At 38.2% G+C, this 19,088-nt stretch overlaps 1 protein-coding gene across 1 annotated transcript in view; it reads left to right on the plus strand.

The window, feature by feature from the left end:
• Window positions 1-19,088, plus strand: part of ddx10 (DEAD (Asp-Glu-Ala-Asp) box polypeptide 10) — a 250,565-nt gene that overhangs the window by 81,021 nt on the left and 150,456 nt on the right. The window contains exon 13 of the mRNA XM_073043661.1: window positions 1,105-1,561. Coding sequence (XP_072899762.1) covers window positions 1,105-1,561 — 457 coding nt within the window. The remainder of the gene's footprint in view (window positions 1-1,104; window positions 1,562-19,088) is intronic.

A 19,088-nucleotide genomic window follows, 5' to 3' on the forward strand; every position in this document is an offset into this window, starting at 1 on the left:
AACATTGCCATGTTCAGTAACAAGTGACCGTATTGTGCAATCTCAGCCCTATTAGAACGTAGACTGCTTGAAATTATGCCTCCTTGCTCTTTAAAAAATAAACATTTCTCTTGTACTTTGATTTTTTTAAAAAAATTCATTCTCTGCATCTTAGTTGTATTGGGTTATTGTTAGTTAATTTTTTTGCTACATTGATTTAGTTTGTTGTAATTTTTAAGTACACATCTGTCATTCCTTAAGTTCCTTTGACATCTGTTGTCCAAGAAAATACTGAATTTTTAATTGGCATCCATCATTGTAATGAAGAAATTAAATATTTGATGTTTAGTTTTTTTACTGCAGGGGATTATTTAATGTACTTTAGTTGCTTTTTTTTTGAAGTTTGTAATCACTTTAAGCTCTGATCAAAAATAAGTTCATGGCAACTTTAGCAGTGTGCAGACCCTGGGACTATTCAGCCAGCTGTCTGCTTTTTATCCCCCTCTAGTATTTTAATAATGGGATTTTTGCAGCCCAACCACTTCTCCCACGATGCCCCCTGACTGACTTGAGTACAAGCTATGGGCTTTCGGATTTTTTTTTTGATCTGCTAATGCCTAGTTATTGCCAAAACCATCCTGATTTTAAAAGGACAAGATCCTGAAAAGAACCCAGAAAGCCCACTTTGTATAGAAAACCAGCTGGAATTCTTTTGTCACGTGAACAAGGAATGCACAAACTGCCTTGTAATTTTGCTAGAGATTAGTAAGAGTTTGTAGTGCCAGAAATGGACAAATTATTTTGTTTTGGATGGAGTGAATTCTTTTGTGGGGATAGAAATAGACGCGGATTTCCATTTTGCTTCCCTTTCCTTAAATAACCTGATTCTCCATCTGGAGTCGTGAGAGTGTGACCATGTTGTGAAAGATGAATAGTATAAATAGATTTTAAAATGCTTCTGGATAAATATGTGAAGAAGGGAAAGGAGATTTATGATGATAGTAGAACAGGAGGTGACCGAAATGGACCATAACCAACATATGTAGGACCTGAATGACCTACTTGGGTGTTGTCTTATTTTGGAAGATCAAGTTGTTAAATATGTAATATGCCCTCTTATTACAGCTCCTTGGGTCTTGCTGTTCCTCCCCGAATTAGATTTCTTCAGAAAGCACAAAAAGAAAGAGAAATGCTTTCTATGAGCAATATAGCCGAAGATAGTGAACCAGCTGTTGTGAATGATACTGCAGCAGAAAGCTCTCAAGAAGGAGCTGATGAGGAATTAGAAGACTTTAAGGTTCTATTTCGGGAACAGACCTCTTCCCAACAAGAGCCCAAGAAGAAGACCAAAGAGAAAATAACTAGCAAGAACAAGTTATGCTTTCTGGATGATTCCATTGATAACAACGATCCAAGCACTGAAGAAGAGGAGGATAAACAAGAAGCAGCACTCCAGTTCATTGATGATGATGATGATGATGATGTTTTTGATGACCATGATGATTCCAGCCTTCTTGTAGTGAAGCGGAGAAATGTTTTCGGCTTTAAAACAGAAGAAATTGAAGAAACTGAAGAAGAAACAGTAAGTTGGTCTTAATTCATCTCAAGTAGAGGGCTTGGTTTACTAAAAGTGGTTTACATGCAAATACTTCCTCCCTTGCAACCACACTTGTCATTTTTCTGCCATCTTAAATACTATGCAAATTTCCAGAAGCTGATTTTCAATTTTTCAATTTCATGAATAGCAACCTATATGAATTAATAGAAAGTGAGTAGAAAAATTTATAATGAGTTGTTAAGCATTTATGAATATATTAAGTTCATGCAATTACCAAAATATGCAAAAATGTTTTAAAACATTGTACCATATTTCTTCAAAGTAATTGATTCTGAAAATGTCCTAATTTAAACAAAGACACTTTTTCATATGATAACATGTAACTAGTCATTATGTGAAGTATGTTCTCAGTTAACTAGGGTGTTGACTATCACTTCAGACTGTATACTTCTTTGAATCAGAATCAGGTTCATTATCACTGATATATATTGTGAAATTTGTTGTTTTGTGGGAGCAGTACAGTGCAGTACCTAAAAATTACCAGCGCAAAAAGCGAGCAAAATACTGAGGTAGTGTTCATGGATTGTTCATAAATCTAATGGTGGTGGGGAAGATCTTCCTAAAACGTTGAGTGTGCATCTTTAGATTTCTGTACCACCTCTCTGATGAGAAAAAGGGTGTGGCCTGAATGGCGAGGATCCTTCATGATGAATTCTGCTGCCTGAGGCATTTCCTTTTGAAGATGTCCTCAATGGTGGGGAGGCTATTGACCACAGTGGAGCTGGTTGAGTTTTCAACTCTCTGCAGCTTTTGTGGATGCTGTGCATTGGTGCCTCTGTACCAGACAGTGATGCAGCCACTTAAATGCTCTCCATGGTACACCTGTAGAAATTTGTTCGGGTCTCTTGGTGACATACCACGTCTCCTCAAACTCCTAATGAAATATAGCTGCTAGCACGTCTTCTTTGTAATTGCCTCAATATGTTGGGCCAACAATAGATATTCAAAGATGTTGACCCCAGGAGCTTGAAGCTGCTCACCTTTTCAGTGCTGACTCCTCGATGGGAACTGCTTTATGTAAGAACATAAGAAATAGGAGCAGGAGTAGGCCATCTGGCCCATCGAACCTGCACTGCCATTCATTAAGATCGTGGTTGATCTGACCATGGATTCATTTCCACCTACCTGCCTTTTCCCCATAATCCTTCATTCCCCTACTATGCAAAAAATCTATCCAACTTCGTCTTAAATATATTTATTGAGGTGGCCACCACTGCTTCATTGGGCAGAGAATTCCACAGATTCACCACTCTCTGGGAAAAGCAGTTCCTCCTTATCTCTGTCTTAATTCTACTCCCCCGAATCTTGAGGCTACATCCCCAATTATGTTTTTCCAATTTCCCCTTCCTGAAGTCCATAATCAGTTCCTTGCTTATTGACATCACTGAACTAGCTGATCGATCTCACTCCTGTACACCTCCTCGTCACCATCTGTGATGCTGCCAACGACAGTTTGTGCCATTGGCAAATTTATTGATGACGTTTGAGCTGTTCTGAACTTCACAGACATGAGTGTAGGGAGAGTAGAGCAGTGGGCTAAGCATGCATCCTTGAGGTATACCTGTGTTGGCAAAGAGGGGATGATGGTCTTGAACACTGTTGTAAACAATAATCAACAGCCTGATGGTGTTGTTGCTATTGTCCAGTGAGATTGCATCTGCTGTAGCCCTGTTGTGGTGATAGTAAAACTGCAGTGGGTCCAGGCCTTTGATCAGACTGGAGTTCATTTTAGCCATGATGGACCACTCAAAACTTCAATTTTCACCATCTCTTTGTCATATTATTGTCTTTGTGGTGACACAGTGGTGCAGCATGTTAGATTCTGATCAGTTGCGCTTTATTTTGACAATTTGTATATTCTCTCTGTGACTGAGTCAGTTTCCTTTAGGTTCTCTGTTTTCCTCCCACAATTCAAAAACACATAACCTGATTGGCTAAATACATTACTCCTCTGTAGGTTAGTGACAAATTAATCTAGGGGAAGTTATTGAGAAAATGAAAGTGGGAATAATTTACAGTTTCATGAAATTGAGGAGAGGGAGAATGGAACTGATGGGTTTGCTCTGTTGATCGCCAGCGTAGATCTGTTGAGCCAAATGGTTGGTTGCTTGTATTGTAAGTTACTGCAGTGGATTTTGGCTTGATTCTGGGTCTCGTCCCATTTCCCAGGAGGTTCTGAAAATACTGCAGTTTCTTTTAGATTCTATATTTTAAGGTTCTGGTTTTACTCCATTTACTAATTGTAGCCAGCGTCCTTCAATGAGATGGGGTGGTTTGCATACATAAAAGAGGTTAAGTCCATTTCATTTGAAAGATACTTGCATCATTGAATACCTTTCTCAAATGGACATAAAATTCCATGCATTACTTTGAAGGTTGGGGGAATTAAATCATGTGTTCCTTTCTCAATATTAGTTTTATTTCATGTCTGTGCACAAATTGGTTGCAGTATTTTCTTGATTTCATATTTTACAACAAAGAGCAACCTTTCACCAGCAGAGGTTAAGAGACTAGCTGGTGTTGTATTCATGCACGTAGTCAGTCATAATATAGTAACTTAAATTCCAGACCATCCAAAATATTAAACATTAAGCTTTTAAGAGAACAATGAGCTTTGTTTTCCTAAAGTAAACAGGTTAACTCAGGCGAAACATAATTCAATAAAATATTTACATAGAATCCGGAGAACCATTACGCTTTTTTTTACATTAAATGTGTGTCTATAAAAAGCATTAGGTTAGATTAAACATTACATGAGACTGCACCAATAATTGATGATTACTGAAGAACTGCAAGTGCTTCTTGGTCCCAGTGGATCCTTTAATGTACTTCAGCATTGAGAAAAAAATATGATAGCATGTCACATCAGTGCAACTTTACAAATTTTAGATCAACACTGCAGTCCAAATAAAATTTGTTTAACTGTAAATTTTTAGTTTTGTAAGGCATGAAATGTTTTTTTTATTATACAAGGAACAGCAAAAGAGTGAATTTAAAAAAAATTGTGCTAATGACATCAGTGGAGTGCTGGACCATCAGTGAATTAAACTTGCTTTTTGTTTTATTAAAGTAGCGCTTTAGTTTGTTTCCGTGCATGCCCAGTGTTTTTTCTCTGCACTTTGGCAGCTTTTTCACATTTGATGCCAGTTTTTACACTGTGTTCAGCAATTTTTTTTCATTAATATGATGAGCTCCAATCCAGCTACACTGAACATATCCATGTTGCATTCTTCTTTCATTAGTATTTGCAAGCGATTTCACACACAAAAATAGGTTAACTGGATATCACTCCATAGATTCCTACCTTGTTTTATCTATTTGTTGTCTATTTTTTATCAATATTTGGTGATCTACAGATTAGGTTTTGAAATATGCTTTGTTCAGTTTTTTTTGCCACCACCTTTAAAAGGGCTACACATTTTTCAGTCCCTCAAAAACCAACTCCAACCTGTCAGGGTTACTATTAGTCATTGCACCTGGAAAACAATAGCACATGTTCATCAAGCTATCGAGTTAGTACTAGAAACTCTTTTGTTACCCATTGTTCTTCCAAAATCAAAATCGGTTGCAATAATGTTTCCTATAATGCTGCAGTTGAGAGCGAAGGGGAAACAAGTAGTTAAATGTAAAGTTGAATGTAAAGCTACTACTGAAATCCCAAAATGGACCCTGATTTTGTAAAAGCAAAATTATGCAGATTCTGCAAATCTAAAATTTTAAAAAATATATAGCATATTCAGTAATTCAGACAGTATCTAGTGAGGCAGGAACAGTTAATGTTCCAGATTGATGGAATTTTAACTCTGTTAAATGTTAGCACCTTATTCTAGGATACTGTACTTTTCCTAGCTTTGTCTACTGAAGGAAATATTCCGTCTGTATCCATCATTTATATTTTAGGAAGGTCTTCTAAACTCTATAGGTTAAACATGGTAAATGTTCTTGCATAAGATAACTATTTCATATTTCACTGAAATCTCCAAGGTAAGTATATTCTTTCTAAAATAAATGCTACAACTTTACTCCCTTTTTTTCTATTTCTGTACACCTCTTCACTTGTAATATAGGCTAACACTTCATTTGTAGAGCAGAGTTGATAGGCCAAAGGAGCACAATTAATTCATATGTCTTGTGTGCATATTTGTCTGCCCACTTACTACATTTTTGTTTTGTATATGTTAATATTACTGGTCTCGCACAATTCAATTTGAATTCTTTTTTTCTGTTCTTCTGGCCAAAGTGGAAAGCTCAATTTCCTCACCTCATCTTACATCTGCCATAGCTTTCCCAGTAACAGAACCTTTTTTTTTAGTCGTCTTACAGTTTTTCTGTTGTCATCACAAATGTATTTCTCACCCCCTATATTTACTACAGTGTAATATCTTTGGTCACCTTGACCAAATTATTAAGATAACTTGTAAATAGCAGAAACCATAGTTGATCTCAGTGGCACCCCACTTTGACAGACTTCTAAGTGTGTGGCACTTGGTTACAAACAGCTCCAGCATTTTCTCAATTGCAGTGGTTAACGAGCTTGTACATTTTTCTTTTGTCCTTTTTTAAACTATGGTGTGTCATTTGCAGCTTTATCTGCTGGGAACTCTCCAGTGCATAGTGTAACTCTTGAAGGTTGCAATTAGTGCATCCATGATCTCTGCATCCTCTTTCTTTAGTACCCTTGTATGTAGCTTAAATACTTCTTTCAGTGAGAATGATTACTTTTCTCACTCCCTTTTCCCTGCTGTATTTCAATTATTTCGGCACAACATCTCAATCTCTCTTGTGGAAAAGAAAAACAAATTATTTAATGTCTGTTATTTACACAATTTCCATAATTAATTTCCTTGTCTCTGTCTTTAAAAGAGCAATGTTGATTTCTCCATCTTTTGGTAATTCTTTTTCTGCCTTTTATCATTTTGACTAAGTATAACTTGTACTCTTTGGCTTGTACCATAGCCTTGCTATTAGCAAGCCATTATACAGACAAAAGAAGCATTACATCTAGTTCTTTTTACTACTGTATTTACTCATTTGGTCTTTCTTTAATCAGAGCTAGTTCCTTTGATCTATCCATCCCTCCTACCACTGAAAATTAACTTTTGTTTTTCTCTCTTTCTCAGGTCTAATGAAGAGTCTTGCACCTGAAATGATAGCTCTGTTTCTCTTTCTATAGATGCTGCTGAATGGCTGAGCTTTTCCAGAATTTTGTCTTTTTTATTTTATTTGCAGTTTGTTTTGTTTTGGTTTTTATTTATATCGTATTCTCTATTATAATTTCTAATCCTTTGTCATTGGTTCTTTTGTTCACGTGTAGATCTACTGTATACTTTTAAGTTTTGAGACATTGGTTTTGGAGCTACATTTGCTCCTCTCAAGCAGAATGCATTCTTCTGTTGTTATGCTTGCTCTTCCCCAGCTGAAAGGGCTGATTAGTTTTATCTCCATACATGTTATCAAGTCAAAAGTAGGCTATTTCCTGGAATCCTGAAACAATGGCTTACTAACAGCTACAATGTCATAATACATAGCTCTCCAATCTGTCCTGATAGTGCACTTGACATTTTCCCTGACTGGTAATGCCACTTCTTCCCCTTTAATCCCTCCTACTCTCTCACGTTTAAAACAATGGAATCCTGGAACATTGAGCTGCCAGTCCTTGCCCTTCCTGCAGCCAATGCTTATTAATGCCTTCAGTGTTGTAATTCCAAATGCCAGTCTATGCTTTCCTACAATACTCATAGGGTTAAGTACAATTTACCTGTTGCAACTTTATAAAATTCTAGTTAGGCCACATCTGGAGTGTTGCGTACAGTTCTGCTTGCCCCACTACAGGAAGGATGTTGAGGCTTTGGAGAAGGTGCAGAAGAGGTTTACCAGAATGCTGCCTAGCTGAGAGGGCACGTGAATGTGTTCCCTGTGAACTCATTATCACGAGATTTGGCTGTTGATATCACGCTTGCAGTCACTCATGATAGCTATTTCTTGGGTAATTTTTTTCGCTGAACAAATTGGCTGCTATTAAGTTGCCTATCAACTATCCCACCAATGATTTTATTTCTTATGCTTCACCTAAACTGATTCTATTTAGGAACCTTTTGAGAAAAGATTATTTATCTCTATTGTTCTAATGTCATTCCTTTTATCATATTTACTGTACTTAATTTTACAAGTTGCCCATTCTTTTGGTGTCAAGTAGAATAGTCAAGTTCCAAGTTAAATCATTTTGTGATCATATCTCTGGTATAGCTATTAGACTATACCCATTTATCTGTATTTGCGCCACCATCAATTCAGCTACCCTTCTGTGAATGCTTTGTGCATTACGGTAGAGAAGCTGCAGTCTTTGACTTCCAGGATCCTACTTGCATACACTCTTACTTTAATTTTCTGACACTGATCATGTCCGACTACTACCTCTTCTCCCTTGTCGTTTTATGCTGTCTCCTCCTCTCATTCATCCCCACTCTTCCATTTGCCATGATCCAGTCTACTCACTGAGTTCCCCATTTTCTCCTGTAGCTTACACCCTCTGTACCCACAATCACACCGATTTTAGCAATGTCTGAAAGCTTGGAAATATACCATTTAGTCTTTTCAGGTAAATTGTTGATCTAGATCAAGAAAAGTTAGACCCCAAGTGCAAACCCCTACAGTTATTAGATACCTTCCATTAATTACATTTTCTCAACCTGAGAACGATGTGGTTATTCTCACCCTTTGCTTTCTGTCTAATACAGTGGCATGCAAAAGTTTGGGCACCCCGGTCAAAATTTCTGTTACTGTGAATAGTTAAGTGAGTAAAAGATGAACTAATCTCCAAAAGTCATAAAGTTAAAGATGAAACATTCTTTTCAACATTTTAAGCAGTATTAGTGTATTAGTTTTGTTTTGTACAATTTTAGAGTGGAATAAAAGGAGCACCATGCGAAAGTTCGGGCGCCCCAAGAGATTTGAGCTCTCACATAACTTTTACCAAGGTTTTAGACCTTAATTAGCTTGTTAGGGCTATGGCTTGTTCACAATCATCGTTAGGAAAGGCCAGGTGATGCAAATTTCAAAGCTTTATAAATACCCTGACTCCTGAAATCTTGTCCCAACAATCAGCAGCTACCTAGCACTCTGAAAATTAAAATAAATGATGCCCACAAAGCAGGAGAAGGCTATAAGAAGATAGCAAAGTGTTTTCAAGTAGCCGTTTTCTCAGTTCATAATGTAATGAAGAAATGGCAGTTAACAGGAACGGTGGAGGTCAAGTTGAGGTCTGGAAGACCAAGAAAACTTTCCAAGAGAGCTGCTCATAGGATTGCTAGAAAGGCAAATCAAAACCCCTGTTTGACTGCAAAAGAGCTTCAGGAAGATTTAGCAGACTCTGGAGTGGTGGTGCACTGTTCTACTGTGCAGTGACATCTGCACAAATATGACCTTCTTGGAAGAGTCATCAGAAGAAAACCTTTCCTGCGTCCTCACCACAAAATTCAGCATCAGAATTTTGCAAAGGAACATCTAAACAAGCCTGATGCATTTTCATTTTGGAACCAAGTCCTGTGGACTGATGAAGTTAAAATAGAACTTTTTGGTTGCAATGAGCAAAGTTATGTTTGGAGTAAAAAGGGTGCAGAATTTCATGAAAAGAACACCTCTCCAACTGTTAAGCATGGGGGTGGATCGATCATGCTTTGGGCTTGTGTTGCAGCCAGTGGCACGGGGCACATTTCACTGGTAGAGGGAAGAATGAATTCAATTAAATACCAACAAATTCTGGAAGCAAACTTCACACTGTTTTTTAAAAAAAAAAGCTGAAGATGAAAAGAGGACGGCTTCTACAACAGGATAATGACCCTAAACACACCTCAAAATCCACAATGGGCTACCTCAAGAGGCACAAGCTGAAGGTTTTGCCATGGCCTTCACAGTCCCCTGACCTAAACATCATCGGAAATCTGTGGATAGACCTCAAAAGAGCAGTGCATGCAAGACGGCCCAAGAATCTCACAGAACTAGAAGCCTTTTGCAAGGAAGGATAGGTGAAAATCCCCCAAACAAGAATTGAAAGACTCTTAGCTGGCTACAGAAAATGTTTACAAGCTGTGATACTTGCCAAAGGGGGTGTTACTAAGTACTGACCATGCAGGGTGCCCAAACTTGCTTCGGGCCCTTTTCCTTTTTTGTTATTTTGAAACTAAAAGATGGAAATAAAAGAGTAATCTTGCTTAAAATATTAAAGAAATGTGTCATCTTTAACTTTATGCCTTTTGGAAATCAGGTCATCGTATACTCGCTTAGCTATTCACAGTAACAGAAGTTTTGACTAGGGTGCCCAAACTTTTGTATGCCACTGTATCTAATTTTCTGTCTCAATTTCTATGTGCTTTAACCGTGTTGAACAGGCTCATGTATGGGGTCTTACCAAAAGCCAAATACACTAGATGCCCCTTACTGATTCTACTACTTAAATCATCAAAGAACTCAAACAAAACAAATGTGTTTTTTTTCCCTCCCTTTTTAAACACGTGCTAACTCTGCTGAATCCATTTATTTTTTTAAAGGTTTTTTTGCAGTTACTTCCTTCATTATAGATTCCAGCATTTTACTTAACTCCAGTGTCAGGTTGGAGTTTTCATTTCCCTGTTTTCTCTTTCCCTATTTTCTGAAGTAAATGAAGTCATACTTTATACTTTCTGATCATTTCTATAGAGCCCTGGAAGATGATAACCAGAGTATCCCCATCTCTAAAGTCCTGTCTTTCAAAGCCCTTGTATATGGATCATCAGGTGCTTGGACTCCAATTTTAAAGTGCACCATCTCTAATGACACAGGATATTCGTCAGAATCTGGATATGCTGAGCAACAATGCTGGAGGAACTCGGCTGGTCAGACAGCATCTTTGAAGGGAAGGTCAGCCCCTTCCTTTCCAGTCCTGCTGCGTCTCGGTCTGAAATGTCAATTGTTTATTTCCATCCATAGATGCTGACTGACCTGTTGAGATCGTACAGCATTTTGTATGCTTAGCACTATTTTGTTAAATACAGGGTCTCCCTGGATTACAATAGACTTGACTTGTAGAAATTTATGCAAATTCTCCATAAATTTTAAAAGAATTTTTTAAGATAGTAATAATGAATACTGTGAAATATTTTATTGTTAATAGCTGGATATAGGACATGCTCCTTTAGCTTAATTATGTTTAGTGTTAGGGTGAACATAGAAGATAATTGATGCAATGAAACAATTGAAGCAGTATATCTAGTGCATTAAGATATGGGTAGCTATAGAAAATGGACATTTTTGACATGAAAAAGATGTGTTTAAGGTAATTTCTCAGGAATAGAAACCTTGTGCATCCTGAAGATTGCTTGTCCTACTTTATGACGTTATTTCCTCATTCCCTTGTTCTCATTTTACCCTTGATGCTCTAAAATGTCCAGCAGATATTCTGTAGAGCTAGATAATAAGCCAACATTTACTCCCACTAATACATTTTCTTCTGGCATGCCTATAAAAGTTCACAGTAAGTTTTTGGGTTTTTTGCCATTGAGTCTTGTCTTTATCAGTTTCTCGCTTTTCTTCTGCTGTGCTCCAAAATGGCTCCAAGTTCTCAGACCTGCAGCTGTTTCTGATGACCAAACAAGTGTCTTTTTTTGATTTAACTCGATCTCTAATTTCTTTGGTTACCCATGGATGAATCACTTTTCATTCTGGGCTTTTGTGCTTTAAAGGAATATAGGAATTTCTGCATTTCCTTAAAAGCTAACTGTTGCCAGTGCACTGTCATGCCTTTCAATATATCCCTCTCATCAACTACAGTCTCCTGTTCTTTGATAGCTTCATAGTTTCTTTTGTTTGCATCTAAAATCCTTCTTTTGGTTTGAGCTATATCTCTTTGGAACCCAATGTAAAATTTGATTATATTATACTTTATCCCTCACAGTAATTCTTGACAACAGTCATTTACTGTCATTGCACCAAACAAGATCCATAATAATCTTTTCCCAGTTGGTTCCTTCTTGATATATTGATCTAGAAAAATGTTGGATAAATGCCATTGTCCATATCATAACACAGTTCTCCAGCCCATATATACTGTAAGTTAAAGTCTCCTGCAATTATTGTGTTGACCCTGTAATTGGCACCATTAATTTCTGATGACTGTATTGCTGTACTGTTGAATCAGGTTTGCGGGAAGGTGAGTGAGACAGAAAACACTGACTACGAATAACTATATTAATCATTTGTTTAAAAACAGTAAAAATTTGACCAAACATTTATGTTCCCCAAGTTACAGAATGTATGAAGTTGAATATTCAACAAACTTGCTTAGTTAAAAGTGCGTGCAAAGCATACTTTTCCAATAGTTATGCACGCTGCTTGCCTTAAACAACAGAAGAGTTAGCAAGCCATTTCCTTTCTTTTCAAATCTTTTTATTATTATTATTCAAAAATAACAAATCTGATCTGGGTGATGTTCAGTAGGTGAGGGAGGTGGAAATCAGATTCGGGTTTATTTTCTCTATCAGATGACATGCAACTTGTTGTTTTGCTGTAGCACCACATTGCAATACATAATAACAAAAAATCTACAAATTACAATAAGTATACATGAAAATAAATAAGTAGTTCAAGATAGGGGAAAAAAATTTGAGTTGGTGTTCATGGCTTCATTGTCCTTTCAAAAATCTGATGGCGCGTGGTGGTGGGGGGGAGGGCAAGAAGCTGTTCCTGAAACGTTGACTGTATATCTTCAGGTTCCTGTACCGCCACCTCGATGGTGGCCATGAAAGAAGGGCATGTCCTGGGTGATGTGGTCTTAATAATGGATGCTGCCTTTTTGAGGCATCACCTTTTGAAGGTGCCCTCGATGCTGTGGAGGCTGGTGCCCCTGATGGTGCAGGCTGAGTTTACAACCTTCTGCAGCTTTTTCTGATCCTGTGCAGTGGCCCCTCCGTACCAAGTGGTGATGCAACAAGGTGGCACGAGGGTAATGTATGAGGTTAAGGAAGGTGCATGTGAATCTCTGCTTCACATGGAAGGACAGGTCAGGTCCCAGCATGGATCTGGAGAGCCCCTGTCACCCAGCTTTGTTCCACGCCCCCCCCCCCCCCCCAACCTTCTGTTACCTTTTGGCCACCTTTCCTTCCTAATTTGGTTCCACTCTTCATTTTCCTTTCAGAATTAGGTTTAATATCACTAGCACATGTTGCAAAACCTGGTGTCTTTGGGATAAATAATAGAGGAAAAGGAAAAAAAGAACTGAATTACAGTAAGGTTTTGGAGCTTTTCAGTCTGAACTGTAAATGCTGAACTGTAGTCAATAAACAGCATTCTGGCATAGATATTAGTATTCTTCAGGTGATCCAAGGCTGCATAAAGAGCCAATGAGATCGGATCCACTGTATATGATGGAATCTTAGCAGACTCCGTTATCTGCAGCCCTTTGATACCTCCAGCTATTTGCTTTCCCTCCACGCCAGCCAGTTACCCTTTCCTCACCTGGATTCATGTATCACTTTCCTGCTCTTGCCCCACCCTTACCCCAACATCTTTATATTGGCTGTCTCTAATCTTTTGCGCCACATAAAGGGTTGTGTCTTGAAATGTCGAATGTCCATTTTCCCCCCACAGATCCTGTCTGACTTGCTGAGATCCAGCCACAGCTCGTTATTTTGTGTGTTGTGTGCCCTTCTTGAGCTAGTTGGATGTTTCAGGCAAAAATGAATAAATTTAGTTCACAATGTCAATTTTACAGCAAAGTTAACAAGCACTGTGTGTGTTATATTTTTGAACTTCTGTCTAATTGAATTCACCTGTTGTGGGTAGTTTTGAGGCTAAGCAACATTTTATCAAGATATATTGTACATTAAGTTCAGTGAAATGATGGTTACAGGTTGCTACTTGGTGTAAATATAATGCATAGTTCCTTAATCACTAGCACAGTATAAGAGATGTGCAGCATAACTGCTGCAAATTTTAAAATGAGGTTAAAATTTATGGATTTTTGTAAAAGTTTGGTAACAATCATCCGTTCTGACAATATGTCTGATAGTCTGATATGGTTGTTTATTATATGTTACTGATCACTATAGAACTTGTGGGTAACTTGGGTTGCCAAGAGTTACATCAGGAAATGTGATTCGGGGTGATTTAAGTTATGTATGATGTTCTATCATGTTGTGCTCATGTTAAGTTGATAGTGGGCCATTTGCTTTATAATTGTACAGTTTATAATTTCAGAAAGAGTTGATTCCGGTTCAATGGGAAGTACAAATCGAAACTCACTGGTCCAATTGGTTTCAACTGGTGGCTACAGATACTGCTGAAATTGAAAAGCTTATGTTTTGTAATTCTTAATAGATGGCAAGCATAGCTGTTGCAAACCTCAATTTTAACATCTTTGAAAAACTTTGATAAATAACAGGTTGCTTATATTTCAATAAACATAATAGTTGTTCAGTAAACTTCCTTAGCAAGACAAAGGAGATTGTTAACTTCAGGAGAGCTCACACCACTCACACCTCCCCCTTTTAATCGGCAGCACAGCAGTGGAAATTGCAGACAGTTTTAAACTCCTGGGAGTACACATTGCACATAACTTCTCATGGTCCCAAAACTCATCCTACATTGTCAAGGAAGCTCACCAACGAGGAGGCTGAAGAGAGCTGGGCTTTGCACATCCATATTCATGTCATTCTACAGATGCACAGTAGAGAGCTTCCTAACAAGCTGCATCACTGCTTGGTACGGAAACTGCACTGTGGCAGACAGGAGGGCTCTACAATGGTAGTCAAAACTGTCCAATCTATCACTAGCAGCAGCCTACCTCCATTAAAGACATATGTACAGAAAGGTGTCAGGAAAAGGCCAGTAGCATCATGAATGATTCCAGCCGCTGTTTGTCCCACTCCCATCGGGGAGGAAGGAGACTGTGTAGCATCCACACCAAGGCAACCAAACTCAAAAACAGTTACTTTTCAAAAGCAGTAAGACGGATCAATGCCTCTACCCACTAACTCCATCTTTACTTTATTATTTCCCGTCAATTACCTTATTCAACAGCCTAGCGTCACTTTATGGACATGAAATCAATGTATATAAGCTATCTTACGTATTTATATTTATTGTTTTTAAAATTATTATTGTATTCTTTATCTTTTGTGTTTTTTGTTCTGTATTTGATCTGGAGTAATTATTATTTTTCTCCTTACATTTAAGTACAGGAAATAATATTAATCAGTCGTGAGTCTTTCAGTGAGGATAATCTCAGCACTTGCCCAGCATTGCTGTCAGCCTGTTTTTGGTCAAATTGCTAGAATTTTTTTCAGACCTGAGAGAAACCTGACCTTTTCCAAACCACATCTTGTGGCACAACAGGTAGATGGGATGGTGAGGAAAGCTTTTGTCACACTGGCTGTCATCAGTCAGGGAATTACAGATAGAAGTTGGGATGTTATGTTGCAGTTGTACAAGATGTTGATGAGGTTGTATTTGGAATATTGTATTCAGGTTTGGTCACCCTGCTATTGAAAAGATGCTATTAAGCTGGGAACAATGTAGAGGAGATTTATGAGTGTGTTGCAGGGAATTGGAATATTATTCATCGAAGCATAAAAGAATCAAAGTTGCTATTATTGAGGTCTATAAGATCATGAGGGGGCATTGGAAAGGTCTCGCACAATCTTTCTCAGAGGATGATCTGTATATTATATGAGATGCCAGAGGAAGTGTTTGAGGCATTTAAAGCATGTTTGGGCAGGTACATGGAAAGGAAAGGCTGAGAAGAGTTTGAGCAAATGGGACTAGTTTAGTTGGAAATCTGGGTTGGCATGGAACACTTGAGCTGAACCTGCTTCCATGCTATGTGACTCCAAGACCCTAACTAGCTAAATCATAACTTGAGTTGCTTATAGCACTCGTTAAAGTATTGTTTGTTGGTGGTGATGATTTCTTCTGGTTTGTCCATTTCCAACAAACATCAGGTGACTTTTATTTGTTCTTTATACAGGTACCACTAATGTGTCACTTAAGGTACATTGAACGATAGTTATATGCATGCTGACATTTCACCACAAAGCAGTGTTTGAATGTGTATTTCACATTCATTCTGTATATCAGTCTTCGCAGCTTCAGCAGCTCACATATATTGTACGTGTGCAAGTATGTAGATTTTCTGCCAGCAGAACCAAAGACAGATAAAATGTAAAGATGGGTGCATTCAATGCAAAGCAGCTGAAGTTGTTGAGCATTTCACAGGACGAATTGAACAGATGGCTTTGTCAAAATGTAGCCCGTTAATAGAACTCTGAATTAATTATTTATTTTGATATAGGGTGCTACAATAGCCATGGGGTGGTTTTGAAATTAGACGATAGTTTTACAATTATTGCTAGTTGTTGTTTATTCATAGAAGTCAAAGAATCATACGGCATGGGGACAGACTAATGGGTCCAATGCATCCATGCCAACGAGTGGGCACCCTTCCATATTCATCCAATCTCTCAGTGCTTGGCCGATAGCTTCCTAAGCATAGGTGGTTCAGATGCTTATCTAAATAGTTTGTAAATGCTACCAACAACCATCTTTAATCACTCATTCCAGCAGTGCATTCCAGGAACTCGCCACTGTTTAGATGAAGAAGGTGCCCTCAAACCTCTCAAATCTTTGCTCTCTTACTCTTAGTCTGTGTCCTCTAGTTATATCGCTGAAATGGGGAATAGTTTCCTGAGATCCACCCTATCTACCTCAATCAGGTTTTCTCTTAACATCCTCAGCTCTGGAGAGAACAGACCTAGCTTCTCCATTCCCTTCACATATCTGAACTGCTCTATCCCAGGTAGCATCCTGGTGAATTTACTCTGCACCCTTTCCAGCACTATCACACATTTCCTGTTCACTGGAACTGCACATAATATTCTACCCGAGGCATAACTTCCCTACTTCTGCTTTTGATGTCCTGATTAATGAAGACCACTGTACCATGCCTCCCTAACCACATTATCTACCTGTGCTACCCCTTCAAAGATTTCTGTTCTTCAGTGCTCCACTATGTCTAAGCCTCATTTGTGCAAACAAAATGTACAAGTTTATTTGTCTGGATTAAATACCATCAGAAAGATGGCCTTCTACACCATCAAAAAGATGGCCTTCTACACCATCAACAATTTAATCAATAGCTCCCATGTCCAAATCATTCACATTTATTACAAACAGCAAGGACTCCAGCAAAAAGAACTCTCAAGCATCACCTTTTTTTCCTCCTATTTGCTTGGCCGCCTTTTGTTTTATTCTCTATACCCTGATTGCTGCATTTCTTTTTAAGCATTGTTAGTGTCATTTGGCATTTGTGTAACTACTGAGCATGTAGTAATTTATGTTTAAATGTATAGTAATAAACCAGTACCAAAATCTATTTTACTGTGACCTTTAGAAAGTTATTGAATCAAGTATAGAATAATATTATATAGGGAATTGTTCATTGGAGCTGTTGGGAAGGGTTTAAATTAACTTAGTGAGGGGTGGGAACTGGAATGACGGGTGAGGATTGAGCAGATGGAATACAAGTAGATGCAGTGTGCAGTGACTGTGAGGAAGGACAGGCAGATGATAGGGCAAAATTGCAGCTACTGGGGTGAGTTGAAGTGCAACATGGGGCAACATTGGACAGGGTGATGAATACAGACAGAAGGTGTTGTATTTGAATGCACACAGAATACAGAATAAGGTAGATGATCTTGTAGCGCAGTTAGAGATTGGCAGTAAGGTGTGGGCAGCACTGAGTTGTTGCTGAAAGAAGATCTTTTTTGGGAGCATAACATGTAAGGATACAGTTTGTATCGAAAGTGTAGGCAGAGGGTGTGGAGAGGCTCTGTTGCTTAAAAAAAAATGAAATCAGATCCATAGGAATTCAGTGTCGGGAGGTGTCTGGTCACACACTTTGGTAGAAGGAAAAAGGCATGGACTATTTTTTGAATGGTTCAAAAGGGCATTTATTATCAAAGTCTGTATGCAGTATACAACTCTGAAATTCGTCTTCTCCAGATAGCCCTGAAACAAAAAAGATGGGGAGAAAATTAAAAAAATTAGAGATGCAAAGTGGCTTGACAGTCCTTGTGCAGTATTCCCTAAATGTTAACTTGTAAGTTGAGTAGGCTGGAGGAAAGGAAGGCAAATGCAATGTTAGCATTAACTTTGAGAGGACTAGAATATTAGAGCAATGATGAGATGCCGAGGCTCTGTAAGCCATTGGTCAGACCGCATTAGGAACGTTCTCAGCAGTTATGGGCCTCTTATCTAAGAAAAGATGTGCTGGTATTGGAGAGGGTCCAGAGGACATTCGTAAGAATTATTCTGGGAATGAAAGATTAAATGCATGAGTGTTTGATGGGACTGGGCCTGTACTCACTGGTGTTTATTAGAATGAGGGGCACCTCATTGAAACCTATCAAATATTGAATGGTCTGGATAGAACAGATGTAAGGAGGATGTTTCCTGTAAGGAGGATGTTTCCTATAGTGGGTGAGTCTAGGACCGGGGGCGCAGCCTCAGACTAGAGGGATGTCCATTTAGAACAGAGATGAGGAGGAATTTCTTTAGCTAAAGGGTAGTTAATATGTGAAATTCAATGCCACAGGCAGCTGTGGAGGCCAAGTCAGAGTATGTTTAAAGCGGAAATTGATAGATTAAGATTAGTCAGGGTGTCAAAGGTTAGAGGGAGAAGGCAGAAGAATGGGGTTGAGAGGGATAATAAATCAGCCATGATGGAATGATGGAGCATACTCGATGGGCTAAATGGTCTAATTCTGCTCCTATCTCTTATGGTCTTATCTTTGGTTGTAATCATGACAATGAAAATATTAAGAATGCAGTGTTATAAATTTATGATTTGCATATTAAGGCTTTATTGATTGTTTGAAGGTAACATGCTTTGAACCATATCATTTCAGTACTTAAGGATGTTATTGCACAGTTATATTTCATTGATGGAACAGGACTCCATTATCATGTAGCTGACAGAATAACTGTAGATGCTGGATACTTGTATAAAAACTGAAAATAGCATGTCTCACCAGATGGGGCTTGATCTGTAAAGTATTTCCAGAGTTAATCTGTTTTCATTTCTGATATCAAAGTTTGTAACTCGGGGGTAGTCACGCAGTCAGTAAGAAATCTTTACCTCTACATTTATTACTCATTGCATTAATCTTTAATCTGTCAGTTGGTTTCAGAAACCAGCTATTGCACTTTTGAAAAATGTTGCTGGCTAAGCCCCTGCTTTAGTGAATCTACAGTACCTCTGAAAGGTTGAGTAGAAGTAAACTTGCAGCTGGGTTATCCTAATGCATTTCCTTCATTCTGTTCTTGTCACTGTCCAAGTCACTGCTGTCATATCCTTAATTGAGGTCAGAATTGGATTTTTAAAAATTGTGATGCTTTTTAGATGAATGGTCAAGATGCCGCAGCTTACTTTCCCATCAAAGGGTTTTCGTCATTTAAGGTGCTC

Source organism: Hemitrygon akajei, chromosome 4, assembly GCF_048418815.1.
Source record: "Hemitrygon akajei chromosome 4, sHemAka1.3, whole genome shotgun sequence".
In the NCBI taxonomy this organism is placed as follows: domain Eukaryota; kingdom Metazoa; phylum Chordata; class Chondrichthyes; order Myliobatiformes; family Dasyatidae; genus Hemitrygon; species Hemitrygon akajei.